We start from the raw sequence: 19,175 nt of genomic DNA, 5'->3' as shown, positions 1-19,175 counted from the left end.
TCATACTTTCACCTAGCAAAAATGGAAGGTCTCTGTTCTCAAAATTGGATCTCAATGGAGTGGATTTCTTATAAGCAAATGAGGGTTGATCTCCAAGTGTTTCTTTCAGTACATCCTGACTACAGATTATCCAGTTCTTAGAAATCTCTCTTATCTAACTCATGTCCCTACTGATGGGCAGAGGAAAACTGCAAAATCTATCCTTGGTGTCCATATTCATGTTGCTATTGGAGAGGCCAAAAATGAGTATGGGTTTATGTTTCAGGTCTTTCTATCACTACTCTCTGTAGTTCTGAGTCTATTAGGTCGCTGGGATAATTTCTAGCTAAGAACAGAGTCTTAAGAAAGGAGGCTTCTTGCTGAAATTCTGCATCATTGCTTATGATGCGAGACAGACGGATTAACTGTCAGTTTACTATTAAAATTTCGAAACGAACTCCGTTGATTGTACTATTGTCGAACACGGAAGTTCAAAAATGGTAATATCGATAAAAAAACAACCCAGGAACGGATTTTAACATGGGTTGAGATAGGTGTTCAGTGTTATTCCGAACTACAAACATCTCCCCTATCTCGACCTATGTTAAACCTATTCCTAGGTTTTTTGTCATCAATATTACCGTTTCGAACTCCCGTGTTAGACAATAGTACAGTTGACGGAGTTAGTTTCGAAATTTTAATAGTAAATCTAACTGTCCACGCACAACATTTGTTTTGGAGAAAAATGGGTGCTGGCTGCTAAAATCCCAAAAGTATTTCCTGTAAGTGTTCTTCCTGTGTATGCCAGATTCCAGTGTTTTGGAGTTGATTATTCTGATGGTGGGATCAAGAAAGTTAATGCAAGTTCCTCTGCCTGAGATGGTGAAGTTGAGGACCGTTAAACTTTGGATAACATCCTCGATGAAAGAAGAGAGATAATCATCCGTGCCATCCCACACAAACACCATGTCATCTATATAACGCTTGTAGAGATGCACTGACCAAAAACCATGCAGGTGGGTCAACGTTTCCAACTACCAGGTACTTTTCAGTTGTCCAGATGGAAAGAAAACAGACCTTCAGGGTCTGATGGACAACAAGGCATTTAAATCTCAGGCTCAAAATAAAAGAGACCCTTTTTGTACAAAGAAAGCTGGCATAGTAGTCCTTTTGAGGACGAGCTACACCTTCTACAGGCTTCAGTTTAGCAGGAAAAAAAGTTTCCAATCTGCACAACACTATCACAAATGATAGACATAGTAGCAGAAACACTGGCAAATTTGAGATTTTTAGACATAGATACACTACCCTTGTTCAACTGAAAATCTGAACTGGTGGTAGTCCTAAGGGGTCTATATTAGATCATCGAAATGGCAGAATTTCTAATGATCTAATATTGAACCCAATATCGCGAATGCTGAAAACAGCGAAGCTGCACAAAACTGAATTCTTTCCTAAGGAAAGAATTCGGTTGGCCGTTGTTGTGGCTTCGCTGTTTTCAGCGATGTGGTGGAAAGTTACAGGTTGGGTTAAGGCAAGTGTGTGATTGTGCGGACATTTAGGTTAGGCTGCGGGTTGGGTGAGTGTGCGTTAGTGAGAATTTGAGATTAGGGGCGGGTTAAGTGAGTTAGGGTTAGGGCACGGGTGAGGTGAGTGTGCGATGGTGACAGACATTAGGGTTAGGGTTCTGGGTTAAGGTAAGTGGATAGATAGTGTATGTGCAGTGTAGTGTAGGGTTAGATGTAACTTTTAAATGTATGCGTGTGGATTGCTGCTTTTTACTGTGTGTGTGTGTGTGTGTGTGTGTGTGTGTGTGTGTGTGTGTGTGTGTGTGTGTGTGTGTGTGTGTGTGTGTGTGTTCGCGCGCAATGTGCGAACCGTGTGAAGCAAAATTACATTAAAAACCTAACAAAAAGATTCACAGGTGATTACTAGGTTAATGACCCCAGGGAGACTTTTTAAGCCTGTCCTGGTTTCCCAATATATGAACTGTCCAGCCAATTCTAGATAGAATGAACAACATGAAGAGACAGACATGCATCAGAAGAAGAAATACAGTATGGCAGAGACAGCTAGCAGAAAACAAAGATCATACTGAATATGTACTCTCATTACAGAAAACAGGAGAGCAGGTTCAAAAAGAAAATTTGCGTAGGAGAAGCTGAAACTACTACAAAGTTGAATGTTCTAGAGAGAGACCCCAATACTATTACTGAAAAAAACAAATAATAAAAATCAAAAGAAACAAAAAGAAATAGCAAAATAAAAAAGGATGCAAGAAACAAATAACAAAAAACATAAAAGGCGGACTTAAAAAGCAGATAGTATGAAAGATTTGTGAGCATCAGTTAACTGACCCAGGTGATTAACTGCTGAAGCATGTGAAACATTGCTCCAGTGCTAGAGAGAAAACCATGACCACAACCCAGAAGACCCTGGTTCAATTAGTGGTTTGGGTAACTGATGGTAGGGAGGAATGGGCTCTACCATCCCATGGTAGGTGGGTATACCTCTGGGTGTTCTCCTGTGTCAACCCCTAGTGGAGGCTGGGGACAGCATACTGGAAGGTATGCCTAGAACAGAGGAATAATGATGGAGACACGGCTGAGTTGCAGGAGACTTTGGGTGATATGCTGCCCATCAATGCACACCTGCCTCCCCTCGGGCATACCATTCGGTCCGCGGAGGGATAAGTCACATTACACAATGACTGGCTATTAATATTCAAAAATGAGCATGCGGATTGGCCAAGCCAAACAGCATGCCTGTTGTAAATCTGAGAATATACCAACAGAAAAAGGTCTGGGTCACCCTGACTTTTTCCCCATTAGCATATCTCACAATTTTTTTTCACTTTTCTTTTTTAATAACAAACAAAAAAAGAAAATGGAACACCTGAAACAAACGAGAGACACAGCGCAGACAAAAATAAAAGGATAATCAGGTAAGTTCTGCAAAACTATAGAAACTTACCTGATTATCCTTTTGTCTGTCCTGGCTCTCCTCATTCGTTAAGCCTCCAGGTTTCATTTTTTTTTTTCGAATTAAAAAAGCAACAGAGATCTTTCTCTGTTGCTTCCTTTGCATACCACTGATGTACTGCATAAGCGTGGGAACACAAGTCCCATATGCATGCGCAGCACATCAGAAAAAAACAAGGATACCACAAAACCCATAAGGGCAGCACAGATGCACTATACAAAGACATTATTTAAGAGAAGTATTTTTTTTCTTAAATAATGTCATTGTATAATAGCAATAACCAACTCCGTGGTTGTGGTATATTGAAATTTATCCACGGTTGGCTTTAATTAATCACTCGGGTTTCGCCCTTGTGATTAAACCACACTAACATTAAACCACACCAACCATGGGCAAATCTTCAATATACCACACCATGTTGTCAGTTATTGCTTAAGTAACCCTCAGGATTCCATGATCACCAAACATTCTTGGGGGGGGGGGGCAAGGATAAAGTTGGTAAACCAAGAAAAAAAAATGGGAAATGAAGTGCCAGGCCAGTATTAATAATGGAAAAAAAAGACCAAATAAAAAAGTGCACAAAACATTAATAGATATAAATAAATAAATAAATAAATAAATAAATAAATAAATAAATAAATATAAATACAAATCATAAGGATTACAAACAGCAAGTGCAGTTCCCATGTAGGAAACTCTTCTTCAAACTGGAATTCTGAAATCTGCCAAGTATCACAGAGGAACATCCCCCCCTCCAAATACTGGCACAGTCTTGTTTCCGTTATACACCAGTTAAAAAAACTGGTTTCAGCAACAGCAGCGAGCATCTTTCTTTACAGAGTATTTCAATATTTACTTAGTACAAGTAAATCTTAACATCAAAAATGTCCTAAATCAGTAGTAGTAACATTTAATGTAACAGTCATGCTGTGTAAATTGTTATAAAATGTAGTCACTTGTCGTTTTAAATGAGCACTGTAAGGGTGGAATATGTGGTCACTTCCTGTTTTATTTTGCATGGAGGACGCCTAAATGGTGAAACCGGTTTGCTTGCTGTTAGTTTCTCACTAGAGAACTAGTAGTGAGGTGCAAGCAAGTGCTGGGGAATTCTTGGTGTTACTACTTCTTGTCCATGCACAGCTACAGCATCCGGGCTGCCTTCATTTGCTAGGTACACTTCTCCACAGTCTGCATCTCCTAGCAAAGCTCCTCAATTAGACCTTTTACTTTACACACAAAGGCTATGAGTCCATCAACCTTATCATTCAAAAGTGCCATGTTATTACCACTGTAGGGGACTGTGCACTACAAGAAGACTTGCTGACAAACTACTCCAGCCAGCCATGGCTTAATTTTTGAACACATTGCAATTCTTGCTCTATAGTTGGACTTGATGTTTTACAATGAAGTTTGTTCAGGCTCAAGACTAATCTTTGCCATTCAAAAGGACCACCACTACTCCAAAATTTCACACTTATACCAGAATCCAAGAGTTGTGTTTTGATCTGTCTGACGATAATCCAAGCTACAACAATTTCTCTAGAAAATGGCCTACTTGTAAATGGCTATTACATAAATGTTAATAACATCAGCTTTCAAACTGATTTTGATCTCCAAATTCAGAACAATGTAACAAATAAATACAAGCACATTAAACAAGACCAGCCGATCTTTGAAGCCTGCAGCAATCTCTTCTGCTTGCTTTCTTCCGGACTGTTAACCCTTAAAAATCAAATTACAGTTACATTCAGGCAGCCTATTTCCAAATCCATTTTACAATAATTTTAGGCCCTAGTATCACAATTTTCTCACCAACCTCCACAAAATTCACCACTGTTTAGAGAGACCACATACACAGGATTCCCTTTGTTCATCTAAACGGTGACCAATCATAGAAATGATCAAAGGAGACCGTAGAGATCATTAATGCATCATGCCCCACTGTTGGCAAAAAATACAGCATTAATATCCAGTTACCTTTACTGGAACTGAAACAAGATTAAGAGACCTGTTAAATGAGTCTTTCCTCATGCAAACCTATCCACCAGTACTGCCTTACTCATTAATCAGGGACTACACCATTCTGCTTACAGACAGCTAAGCACTACTACAAGCACTACTGGCTCGCTCAGCAGATCACCCAGCCCTTCTGAATTAGCTCCCTGAAGACCATGTAATTATATTCTTCTTCTATTATCACACTATGGTCTGTCCATCTGTCTCCATTTAAACCCGCTTTTACATTCCCATGCTGTCATTCTACCAAGTCACTAATATATGAAAAGATGAAAAACCTGTTCTTGGCAATTATCTTAGTCCATATGTTTAAAGTTTTTATTTTGCATTTCCTTCAGTACTCACCCTTTACCATCTCTCTCTCTCTGTTGAGTTACCTTAGCCTGCACAATGAGCTTTGTTGCTTTTTCCAGCCCCCTCATACTACATCCTCAGCGTTCCTTCAGTAGGCCCTGGCCTTTTACTAATGAAATGTATTTTTAATCAGGCTGCCTGTCTTCTCTTTTATGCTTCAGAGTTATCAACTCTCCTTCCTGTTAACGGAGGATTCCCACAAGGTTCCATACTAGAACCACTACTCTTCAACACATTCACTAACCAACTGCACAAATCCACCCCTCTTGTCTCAATCATCTAAATGCATCCTCCTTCACACAGCTAGAGAATATCACAGCAATCCTTCTCAAATAGAATCTTGGCTAGATAATGCTAACCTTATACTCAACCCACAAAAGATCTTAATGGTGTGTGTTCATATTTTAGGTTTACTTCCACAGAGTCTGAATCTTGTATTAACTATTTGGATGTCACACACTATAAAAAAATACTATGGTTTTTGGTTTATATATATATATATATATATATATATATATATATATATATATATATATATATATATATATACACACACACACACACACACATACATACATATATACATACACATATATATATATATATATATATACACACACACACACACACACACACACACATATATACACATTATAAATATATATCACACACATTATATACATAATATATATATAAAATATATATACATAAAATATATATATATATATATATATATATATATATATATATATATATATATATATAATCAATATATATATCACATATATATATATATATATATATATATATATATATATATATATATATATATATATACATATATTGATAAAATATGATAGTCAAGACCACAATCAGTGAGGAAAATGAAGCCAAATGAAACCTGTTTACGCGTTTCGTCCACGTTTAATAATCATGAACTTCATCAGAAAAGGCTTACACAAAACACATGGTCATCAAATACTTTTGATGACATCACATGAATTTACAAATTATCCAACCACAACACTCTAAAATAATTCATTAAGAACATATTGTCTGTTTAAAAAATAAACCATGTATAAATATATATATGTTGTATCAATATATGTAAACTATCATATTTACATAAAAAATACATGAAAAATACATGAAAAATATATATATATATATTTTGTTACTTAATATATTTATAGAATTTTTTATATATTTTTGTAGAACTTTTATATCCTATTAAGTTGCAGGAAGCATTTGATGTTTATAACGTCATTTAGACCTGGTGGTTGATCAGCATTTGATTTGCCATATAGCTTCTCTGCATTCCAAAAGTATTTTAGAATTCCCAGCTAACAAATCAAAATTTACACTTTCCAGCACAGAAAATCTAAATTTCTTAAACAAATTACACACTGAAGCATGTCTAGCAAGAGCATTTGACATGTCCTTTTTCTTAATAGCCGAATTGTGTTCATAAATGCGTTTATGCAATTCTCTAATAGTTTTGCCTATGTAAAACTGCCCACATGAGTCACAAATAGCCACATAAACCACAAATTTGGTATTACATGTATAATAACCCTTACTGTAAATGGTCTTATTTAAATGTTTAAATGATATAGAACTGTTCCCTGATATATACCTACACTGCTTACAACAGTTGCATGGAAAAGTTCCATGACGTGTGACCTGAACAGTTGATTGTCTGATGGTTTCAACTATTGTTTTGATACATATAGTTTTCCTATATGTAAAAACAGGTACCTTCCCTATTGCTAGGCTTAACTCACTGTTACCAAGAATGACCTTCCAGTTGTTAAATATGATGTCCTTTATAAAGTTCATCTCATTTGATATAGGAATAGGAAAAGCTAAGGAGAAACCTTTGAAAGTAACATTTGTTGTTGGATTTATTCCTTTATCTCTACCTATAAAGCATGTAGTGGATAAAATAGGACATGCAACACTAGCTCTAAGTACCATCACTTCATTTAATATATTTTTAATCCATGAAATGTTATAGCCCCTGTCTACAAAAAAGGAAACCAACTTGTTTGCTTCAAACTGAAAAGCCACATCAGTACTTGTAAGTCTACTTAGACGGATAAACTGTCCTTTTACAACACCCTTTTTCATAAATCTTGGGTGTAAGCTGTCATAGTGCAAGTATTGATTTACAAATGTAGATTTACGAAAAATGTTACTTTCAAAACCATTTTGATTGACATTAAATTTCAAATGTAAATCTAAAAAATCTATGGTGTCTCCAAAGTGCCCTACGGTGAACCTAAGAAATTCTGTTGAGATGTTTAACTGATTGACTAGTTCAAAAAATGTCACTTCATCACCACTCCACAGAAAAAACAAATCGTCTATGTATCTTCTATAAAAGACGATGTGTTTGGCTAGGGGATGAGAAACCAAAAATTTCAGCTCCCACATAGCCATGACCAAGTTTGCAAAACTTGGCGCTACTCGTGCTCCCATAGCTACTCCGGAGATTTGTTGATAATATAAATCTTCAAATTGAAAAAAGTTGTTTTCTAGTATGACATCCATTAAGGTGCACAAAGTATTTACTAACCTATTGTCCAAATCTGTGAATGTGGTGAGATATTCTCTCAGATATTCAACCCCAACTTCTTGATTGATACTTGTATATAGTGACACTACATCTAATGAAGCAAAATGATATGATTTACCTTTTAGATTTAGGTCACCCAACAGCTCTAACAAGTGCCATGAATCCCTTAGAAAAAACTTAGTTTGTTGTACAATGGGATTAAGCCACTTGTCCATCCACATGGAAATGGATTCTGTCTTAGACCCTTTAGCAGAGACTATTGGTCTAAATGGAATATTGTTGGTTGCCTTATGAAGCTTTGGGATGCCAAAGATTTTGGCCAATCTTGGATTTTCATTACTTAAAAATTCAAACGTGATGTTGTCTATTTCACCTTGAGTTAGTAAGTCAAATAGTAATATGTCAACTTTCCTGAAATTGGCCAAAATGAATTGCTTAGTGACTATTCGGTAACAACTGGCATCACTAAGCATACTTATCATGGCTTTGCTATAGTCACAAACATTCATCACCACAATAGTTCCCCCTTTGTCGGCCTTCATTATACGCCAATCGTTTCTACACCTTATGTAATCTAACGCCTGCCTTTCAGTCACATTTAAATTATCTGTAAAGTTATTCCTATGACAATAAATTTTCCTAAAATCCTGTTCACACATTTTCCCAAAAACAGAAAGAGTGGAATTTAACAAAGGGTTAAATGTGCTTTTTAATCTAAGCTCCATTTCGTTGGTTTCAGCCTGTACTACACCATCATAAATATACTTCAGGTTCAGCTTCCTCAAATATAATTTGAAATCCACAATGAGCCTTGAAATATTAACATTATTTGACGGAATGAAATTAAAACCCTTCATTAACAAAGTATATATATATATATTATACACAAACACACACACGCACGCACACACACATTATAAATATATAGAAAGCCAACATTTTTCAAACAATTATTTAGATTACAAGAGCTGTCACCCAAAATTTACTAAAAAAATATTTTTAAAAGCCAAATAGTAAGGGCTGCCTGAATGTGTTCGGATATAACCAACTTTAATCGTGAAATGGATACTATTATTCAAATGTTTATAAATAGAAGTCACTCCATAGAGCGGTTAAATTCTATAAAGGTGGAGGTTTTATCAGGTTGGGGATTCAAGTTAAAACCATTATTGGGCGACCTCAAGTTCAGGACCACCATTCAAAAGGGGTTGGTTAACATACGATTATTCCATTTGGTAATGGTGATAGAAATTAGACCTATAACCAGAGATTAGACCTACTATAACCTCCAATAATTAGACTATATTTAGGGGTAACTCCAATATCTTGAATATTCTTGGCAGTAAACCCCACTTTGTGTTTTTAAGACCGGAAAAAAAAAATTAAGTATCTTTTTGAACTTTTGGCACTGACATTAAAGGGTACAACTAAGTGCAGGATGTGCAACCAGTGTCCTTATATTTTAGGATCAGATAATATTATTTTGAGAGATACAGGCTAGAAGGTTAGGATAGTGAACTGTAACACTACAGGGCTAATCTATACTTCAGTATTTGAGACATGTGGGGTTTATTACGTTGGAAAAACAGAAAGAACGCTAAAAACTAAAATATATGAACATTTACATGCAGTTTCAAAAGGTAATGTTGATAATTCTTTATACAAACATACTTTACAATGCCAAGGGTTTACCAAATTTAAGTTTGGTATTTTAAAACAGGTTCCATGTAATTTAAGGGGAGGATGGTGGGAACTTGCTATTGAATTGAGGGAATTCTACTGGATTATTAAAACTAAATTCTAATTTTCCACCAGAAGTCAATGAGCATGTTTCATTAGCTCCGGTTTTAAAGATGAAAGACTTGGATGTTAGATGATTAATAAATATTGTACATATATTTTTCTATATATATTTTTGATTCAGTTATGTGGTTTAACAGATTATGTTTCTTAAGAAGTATTTGAGTTTGTTTTAATTTATTAATAAGCTGTATGTTGTATTTAAACACATGTTTTAGATTCATTGGATTGTTCTGATGAAGTTCCACCAAGTGTTAAGAGGGATGAAAGCGCTTAACGTCTGTAATTCAATAAATATTTTTTAAGGGTTTTGGACTTGTTGCCATTACTATTTTATGGGTATGAAACTGATGGTGTGTTTTCACGGGGTTGCCCGATTTTTACTTTTTCATAGTTTTATAAACATATAGACAAATTTACACACATACGTACACACACACATTCATGGATGCAAAAATATGCTACAACGTTTAGTTCAAGAAGCAGTTCACAATATCAAAACGCGGATGAAAAACAATGGAATTATGCTTACCAGTGCTTTATGGATAAAATGTACCCATAATGACAAAGATTGCTTATGCTTCGGGGACAACTGCATATCAATATACAGAGAGATATGAAGACATTAGAAGATGTAAATGAGAATAGTTTTAGGAAAGGATACCATGGGGAGAAGACAGAAAAAAGATGAGCGAGGCATTCAGAGGGAATGGGAATAAAAAGGAGAAGTAGATGAGAGATGCAAAGAGAAGGGGAAAATAGGATGAAGGAGATGTAAGGAGACAAGATAAGGAAGTATAAAACCGGAATAAAGGGGTGCGAGGGAGCTACAGGGTTCATGTAAAGGGGTACAAAGGAGCTACAGGGTTCATATAACATGACTTGAGTGCAGCTACACTTTTTTTGGGTGAAGAGGCGTTCCTTGAGCTGTTGAAGTCCATGTACTTCTGGATGTCTCTGAGAGAGGAATGTAATCCCATACTTTAGGTGTCTGGATAGAGAGCACATGGTCAGTGTAATAAAGTTTAGTTTTTGGAGTTAGTCGGGTAGATTGAGATTGAGAGCTACCCCTGGAATTATATGTGGGGGGAGTTGGTGAAAAGTTTATAAGTGAGAGGGGCTGATGTCTCAGAAGAAATGGCACTGTGAATTTGCAATCCTAGTAGGAGATTGGCTTTCAATTGTTCTTGGAGCCATTTAGCTTTGGCAAGAGTGGGGAGTTAGTAATGAACTGGCAAATTTTACAAGAAGTGGTTTAGAAGGTGGTGGCATTTTTCTTTGAGGCTGCAGCTATAAGTAGTCCATATTAGAGTTGGAGTAACAGTGTTCCTTTGCCTATGGCAGCTTTGGCTGGCTTGGACAGAAGCAGTAATACATTGTAAACCCAGAACAGTAATCTGTTGATCTTTTACAATGTATAGTTGAAAGTTAAGAGCTTGGTGTAGCCAAATGCAAATGTATATGAAAGGATGGAAGCAGAGTACTTTGTTTTTTTTTTTGGTTGGTTCCAAATTTTACTTAAGCCATGCTGGTACAATCTTATGCTGCAAATTTGTGAACAGGAAAAAATATACTGCATTTTCAAATCAGCAGCAATATAAATCATTTTGATCTAGATGAAAAGACAAAACATTGCTTCCATAAGTGGTGTAAGGAGCACTGGCAAACAGGTGGAAGTGAGTTAACATAAATCAAAAACAGATAACAAAGGAAACACTATATACAACTGCTCTTGATAAAAATAAAATTCTACATTTTTACAGCCTCTTCTATCAGCCGTGCTAGAAAACAAAGTCTAAACTCAAGCTGAAACCTTCGTTTTATATTCATTGAGGAGAACATACCACATTTTCCTCTTATATTCATTGAGGAGAACATACCACATTTTCCTCTTAATATATTTAACCCCTTCACAGACAGAGAAAAAAAAACGAACTTACTTTCACAAGTCTTATTAAAAGCAGAAAAGCAATACCAAACAACTGAGGCAGATTTTCCGAATGAAAATCATCACAGGAAATACAAGTACACCATTTTTCTTTTGCTAGAAAGATCACTTAAAATTACTTTCATAAGCAATGCAAGCAAACAAGTACTAGCAAACAACTTAAAAATGGTTTACCTTAGGTGTCCTGAAACATTGTTACCTACAGCTTATGATCATGGGAAAACAACAAGCAGCATTTTACTCTACATAAAAAAAGGCTACACAGTTGTATCATCACTACAACCCTTCACATAACAGTGCTACAAAACTACATATTTATAACAAATATATGCTACGAAGGACCATAGCTCACTGCAAATGCTTACTTTCAAAAATCACTTAATAGAAAGCAGAATTAATGAATATTCATAAGGTTATGCTTTATTCATGAGAAGGTCAATTGATTGAGCATTCCCATTGGATCTTGATTTTTTGAAAATGTATTATATAGGGGGAGAAAAACACATTTCATTGTTCTGAAGAAGTCTGCAGTTAGCAGATGAAAGCGCTTAAGCTGTGTGTAAAATAGTTTCAACCCTCAGGGGTTCATTTTTATTCATTTTCTATTATAAGTGATTTTTGAAAGCAAGCATCTGCAGTGAGCTACGGTCCTTCTTCGCTTATATATATTTGGTTGCATATACGCTTACAACTTGATATTTAATGCTACAAAACTGTCAAAATCACAGCAAGCTGTTTCTGATTCCTCTGCTTGGTTACAAACTAATAACTTTTGCTGGAAAAAAAATTCCCTCTCAATGTGATTAAACTAAAAATTACTATTTTACTTTACCAATATTTTATTTTACTGCTCCATCTATGTGAAACCTAGTATTTACTGCACTGAACCACTGCTATTAAGGATCCTGTTCCACTGATTGCAACAGTCATTCCCACAGCATGTTGCGCAACAAACTACATTTTTCTCTTCCTATACTTTTATTGTCACTTCTAAATCTTGTTTGTACATCTGACTCTCAAACTTGCAATCTACTGGCCTTCAAGACACTCAACAGCCATAATCCATACTGGCAACTTCTACAGATAAAGATTATTTCTGAAAAAAGTTAATGACTTACTTCTGATTGGAAAGGGAAAACTATTCTTCAATCCCAAATAGTACTTCAAAACATCTATAGTTACATTTTTAGTATCAAAGCTCCCCCAAAAAAGTGTTTGCTCCCCTAGATATACACTCCAGGTACAGACTTTGAAAAAGAACTCTGATCAGGCATAACTCACCTCTAGGTAACTACAAGAAACAAAATATGACAAATTCCTGAAACCTTTTTGAACATTTCACATGTTCTAACTTTATTACTACTATTATATTTGTAGTACAACTTGTGCCAGGTGTCTTGTTTGAAGACAATACAGCACAGTACTATGTTCACTCCCAAGTTCAACCAGTGAGGTCATAAAATGGCACAATGACCTCTCCGAAGTGGCTAGACTTGCTCTTTAGAACTGGACTACAGAACATATTTTCTGACCTTGGTAGACACACAATGCTCACAGTTTAAACAGCTGTCTAACACCAACCTGAGAGCTTTAAGGACTGTATAATTTAATAATTAACCCTTTAATTTTGCAAAAGCAATTTATGTTTTTTTGTAAATTCACAAGATACTGTATTTATCGATATTAAAAGTGAGAGTGTTATTAGTACACTAGATGCACATTGTGTTACTCCGTATTGGAAAACTTTAGCAGCTTTTACATAAGTAATTGGGCTATGGATTACCAGATTATTACAAACCATATAACACATTTCCCACTTTTGTGAAAAGAACAGTCCAAGAAGTGGCATCAGTGCAGCACCTAGTGGAACACCACTACAATGGGAAAGTCATGTAACCACCCCACCCCCAAACTTGACTTCTGTTATGTTGCTTAACCACTGTTTACCCCCATTAAATTATGTACGGACTGACATTCAATACTTTTAAAGTTAACTAGTCCCCTTTGTGGAACAGTGAATGCCCTAACAAAACACAGGTAAGCAGTATGCAATGTAAGCTCTACAATGCATTACTGCTTGAAAGAATGCAACACAACTCATGCTCTTATCTTAAAAAACTTATTATTGCATACCTAACAGAAACAGGTCCATTTTGAAATAGGAGACAAAAAAACATAAATGCAATGTAGATAAAATTAGGAAACTGCAAAATATATGACTCTCCGTATATCCAAATAACAGATATTAAAGTCAATATACGAACTGGTTCAAAAAACAGGTTTATTGTAAACGAGGTAAGCGCTTTCGCTAAGGAGCTTCTTCAGACCTATCAACTAACAAGTAAAAAGTCACTGAATATATATACATCTCAATCAATTGCCATCAATTAACAAATCATACATCAGGACAGATTCGTAAAGGCATATAAACATAATAACATAGTATTGGAAACAAATTTATATAAAATTATAACAAAATGATAGAAAAATAAATAAAAAGCCTATATAAAATACATTTCTAATGAAAACCTAAATCATGTCCATATAAATAAACAAATATACATATATGTATCCATAAAAAGTACGCTTAAGACCTTTCACTGAAGTGAAAAAGTCATTTGCGTAAACGCCTTCTTTTTAAAAATGGTTTAATGGATGCTCGCTCATTCAAGCCCTTGCCTCAGCTTTTAAGGTAATAATCCAACAAGTTTCTCTATGCTCTGTATAAATTTACTCACTGATATGTTTGGAAAGAGCATTATTAGGTGACCCCTTCTTTATATTGTACAGATGTTCCCTCATTCGATCACGTAGAACTCTGTTGGTCTTCCCAACATAAAATGCACTACAGAGTCCACATACTGCAAGGTAAACCACATTCATGGACATACAATTATGGTGCCCTCTGAACTTGAAAGATTTACCCAATATAAAGAAGGGGTCACCTAACAATGCTCTTTCCAAACCTATCAGTGAGTTAGGTCCAGAACACTCTTTTAGCTTTAGGGTCACTGAATTAGTTCATACTAACATTAGGGAAGGAGATGTTAGAATTTATACAGAGCATAGAGAAACTTGTTGGATTATTACCTTAAAAGCTGATAGAGGCAAGGGCTTGAATGAGCGAGCATCCATTAAACCATTTTTAAAAAGAAGGCGTTTACGCAAATGACTTTTTCACTTCAGTGAAAGGTCTTAAGCATACTTTTTATGGATACATATATGTATATTTGTTTATTTATATGGACATGATTTAGGTTTTCATTAGAAATGTATTTTATATAGGCTTTTTATATATTTTTCTATCATAATTTTGTTATAATTTTATATAAATTTGTTTCCAATACTATGTTATTATGCCTTTAAGAATCTGTCCTGATGTATGATTTGTTAATTGATGGAAATTGATTGAGATGTATATATACATATATATTCAGTGACTTTTTACTTGTTAGTTGATAGGTCTGAAGAAGCCCCTTAGCGAAAGCGCTTACCTCGTTTACAATAAACCTGGTTTTTGAACCAGTTCGTATATTGACTTTAATATCTGTTATTTGGATATACGGAGAGTCATATATTTTGCAGTTTCCTAATTTTATATACTGTGACTTGCCTGGTATCTCCGTAGTCATCTCTTTATTTGATTATTTATTTGACTTTTATACTACGGAGCTTTTACTCCTGGGACTGCTGACCATTTCTCTATAAATGTAATGTAACTTATTACACCTATACAGAATAGCTACCCTTGATGCCAAGGGCAACTGCATTCACAAAATATATACCACTAAGCAAAGACCCCAATGCTGTCACAACTGGAACTTCACCATTTTGACAAGCACCGCCAAGGAGTAAACATTCCCAATCAAATGACTGTGGTTTCCTCTTCAGAAACACAAATTTCTTCTCCAGACATTTATGGCAAATCACTGTACTGTCTTGTTCATGCATAGCAAGCCAGAAGAAAAAGTATACATTTTTGATACAAGTGGACAGATAAAATACAGAATAAATTAAACTAAAGTCCCTGTAAAGAAAAGATAAGACAAAACAGATAGGCGACATTACTCTGCTATTCCTTTCTGCACTTGTACCATGCTATTATACTGCTTTATTACTACTTTGCCATTTCCTTTTTACATGTATCATGCTATTATACTGCTTTGAATGTCATACACACCTACATACCTATTTTAGGGAAAACAATGAGATATTCTGTCCCACACTGCGGGCATGTTACACTGCCAGTGCTGTTTCCTTTTTGTTTCTCATCCAGCCACCGCTGAAGGCATGCCTGGTGAATCCATTTCGTAGAGCCTTTACATTTACAGGGGCTGACCCACTCTGCACTGTGATCATCATGCTCTGTAGCAAAACACACCCAGCAGTGTCTGTTTCAAAGGAAACAGAAAAGTAGCAAGAGTCACACTCAACACCACTTTAATTGGTTATAAATGCTTGTCAGCATAAATATACACTTTGTAAAATCCTACTTCAGCAGTATAAATATACACTTTGTAAAATCCTACTTCAGCAGTCACTATATACTTCAAGCATTTCAAGTGATGATCAATTCTGGCTATAAATAAAAGCTATCAGCAAACCCACAGCAGAATACTTACCTAAATGGGAAAAAAAAGGAGAATAAATTAACGAAAAAACACATATGTAAAAAAAAGTAAACAAAAAAACAATAAATTGCCTTAAATGTTTTGAACACACATGCATTATTTAACAACTCCTTTAACTCGGTAATCAAATTAAATAATCATTATGACATGCCCACGACAGTAAAAACAGATCAAAAGACACTTGAGCCTGCCACCAGTCAGTCCAAACACAAAATTTTACATCATAAGTTAAGAGGAGGAATTCTTGACGTTTAAAAGGTTGAATTTTCCTCTAATAAAATTAAGTACAACCAATTTACGATTATGTTGCACATGTCCTTTATTGCCCCCCACCCCCCAAAAAAACCCCGCAAACGGCATTCTACCGTTGACTGAATAAATATGTGAAATTTTGTTCCTTACCTGTCAGTCTGCTCTTCCATGTCTGTCACACCTGATGTAGTACACAAAACGAAAAAATAGGCAGAACTGACCAACCGCAGAGTGGACAATAAACAATACAAAATATTAATACTTCCAGAAACGTAGCTCTTTTAGTGAAAACATGACGGTGGTTAGACCAAATAAACACTTTACAGTACGTGTAATCAAATCACTGCTATAAAAGACTATCCAAAAATACAAACAGCTCTTAGCTTGGGACAAAGGTGGACACAGTAAGAATGACTCTGACGACACTGTGTGGTCACCAAAGGAATGCAGTTAGAGCTGAGGCGAATCTCAAAGTTATCTTGGTAAAAAACAGACATTTAACAACAGTATGTTCGACTCCAGGGCAATGACAGTGCCTTTCCTCTTCTGACATCGAGTCGAACTACCTCCAAATTGACATTTACTATACCATTGTGGCACCAATAGCCACATGCAGTTTGCTAACCGACAGACGATACCTCTTCCCAAACCCAGCACTAGATTAAACCCCAAACGTCAGGTCAGTCAGACCCTAGTGCGGCTACAGTGCTTTACAGATCCCTTGCTATCACTTTGAGCCTATTCGCTATGGCTCCATAACTTCGCCGTTCAAGTCACAAGAAAATATCATTGAAGTGGAAAGCACAAATATACGATCCAAAGAAAGCCACTCAAACACTCTATTTAAAATCAGTCTTCTATAAAAGTCGGAACGATACAGTTGGGTTAAAGGGAAATGTTTATCAGACGATTGTTTCCGCTTGTACTATTTTTCCACTTCCGGAGTCAGCGGAAGACGAATTTGACCATTTTTTAAATCACGTTTTCCCCGGCTTATGTGACTGTATGCATTTAGGGTGTAGGTGTGCATTAAAGTAGTGATCACATCAAATGTCTCTTGATTTTGACTTGGATCGATGTTAGGTCTGTTCCTCTTAATCGCTCTTAAAACTGGAGTGTTGGAGAAAAGGCCGTGAATTATACTTAAATTAAAATAATTGGAATTATAAACTTCTTTTAGATCAGAAAATGAATATTGTTAATATTCTCGTATTCTGTCAATGTCTCAGGCTAATAGCCTAATATTTTAAAAGTATCTCTCATTATTATTGGAATTGTTCCCTGGTTGGATGACAACTTTGTGGTTAAATACAACTTTACAATTTATAGACCATCTTATAGGATCATGAGATTACTAGGCTAATGCCCTTGGGGTTTATCCACCCCCAAAAAAAGGAATCCTCAAGCACCTGTCACCCCTGTGAATGAGGGACAAAGATGGAACCCCTGGGACAAATTTATGGTTTCCCAAATTCCCATCCACTCATCAAGGTTGCATTTGAAGAGGGGCAGTAACTGTTTGACATGTACGGGAAGTCTATTCCAGAGATGGGGCAACCTCTGGGAGACAAGCCTGTCTCTCCAGCAGGTTTTGTTGATGTTGCATATTAGATTTAGGCCTATCGAGTGGGGTAATGCACAAGGATTACCCGCTCTATAGGCAGGTACTGCGCAAGGGTTTAGACTTATGGATATGGACATTTCCAGTAGGGCAGGGTCTGACATTGCCTTGTAGGGGAGACACCGATCACCTCTGAGCAATCTGTATAATACCGAGTAAAGTAATAGTGATTTAAGCCAGTCCACATAGAATGGGTGTTGGAGGCCATGGATTCGCTTTGTGAGGTATTTCTGTGGCCTTTCTAGTTGGTGCAGGTGTCTGGAGAAGTACATACCAAAAAGGGCATTATACTCAATTATAGGTCTAATGAGGGAGGAGTACAGGTAGGTAATAACCTTTTTTTCTGTATGCAATCCCTTTACTTATGAGATGAACTAAGTAAAAGGCTTTTCTGACCACCGCCGCCACATGATTGTCGAATGTGAGAATGTTGTCAAGCTGAGTACCCAGGTCTCTCACCACAGGTTGTGTGCTTAGGGGGTTGCCATTCAGGTGGTAATCAGTAGGGGCCGTGTTTTTGCCAAATGGTACGATAATACATTTTTTTTGCATTTAACTTAAAGGACAACCGCACCCTCAGACTCAAAAAACATATTAATTTCATCATGGTTTGATGTTTCCTACATTTTAATAGCACTCTGAGACTATTTTGAGCTTTTTAGATATTTTTAGATGCAATTTCTGACTCTGACCACATGGGGTCTGGCATATTGAAAAAATTCAGACTGTTTACAATGCCTCTAAGTATCCCAGAATGCATTATTTGTCTCCAAAAAAATGCATCAGATCTGCCATGTTTTGCCTTAAGCTGCTGTCACTTCATTGACTTAGAAATTCACTGCAGTCTTAAAATCCCCTACTTTTGGTTAAAATGTTATCCTTTTTCAATGACCACTTAAAACACAAGCAGTGCAAATGCTACAGAACAGAACTGAAAGGTGCATTTTCTAGCTCTTTCATCTTAGAAATGCTAAATTGCTTTCTTTTGTGAAGGCTGAAATCTAGCTCTTCAAG

General features: G+C 36.0%; 1 protein-coding gene across 1 annotated transcript in view; it reads right to left on the bottom strand.

The window, feature by feature from the left end:
* LOC122812106 (E3 ubiquitin-protein ligase MARCHF5-like) overlaps positions 1 to 17,435 on the bottom strand; it is a 268,136-nt gene extending 250,701 nt beyond the window's left edge. The window contains exons 1-2 of the mRNA XM_044084388.1: positions 16,691 to 17,435; positions 15,846 to 16,048 (exon numbers count right to left, since the gene is read on the bottom strand). Coding sequence (XP_043940323.1) covers positions 15,846 to 16,048; positions 16,691 to 16,710 — 223 coding nt within the window. The 5' untranslated portion in view covers positions 16,711 to 17,435. The remainder of the gene's footprint in view (positions 1 to 15,845; positions 16,049 to 16,690) is intronic.
* Between the last annotated feature and the right edge of the window lie 1,740 nt (positions 17,436 to 19,175).

Source organism: Protopterus annectens, chromosome 9.part0 (assembly GCF_019279795.1).
Source record: "Protopterus annectens isolate FY-2018-M chromosome 9.part0, PAN1.0, whole genome shotgun sequence".
NCBI classification, from domain to species: domain Eukaryota; kingdom Metazoa; phylum Chordata; order Ceratodontiformes; family Protopteridae; genus Protopterus; species Protopterus annectens.
The sequence above is the reverse complement of the archived record's forward strand: the minus strand, read 5'-3'. Positions and strand labels throughout refer to the sequence as shown.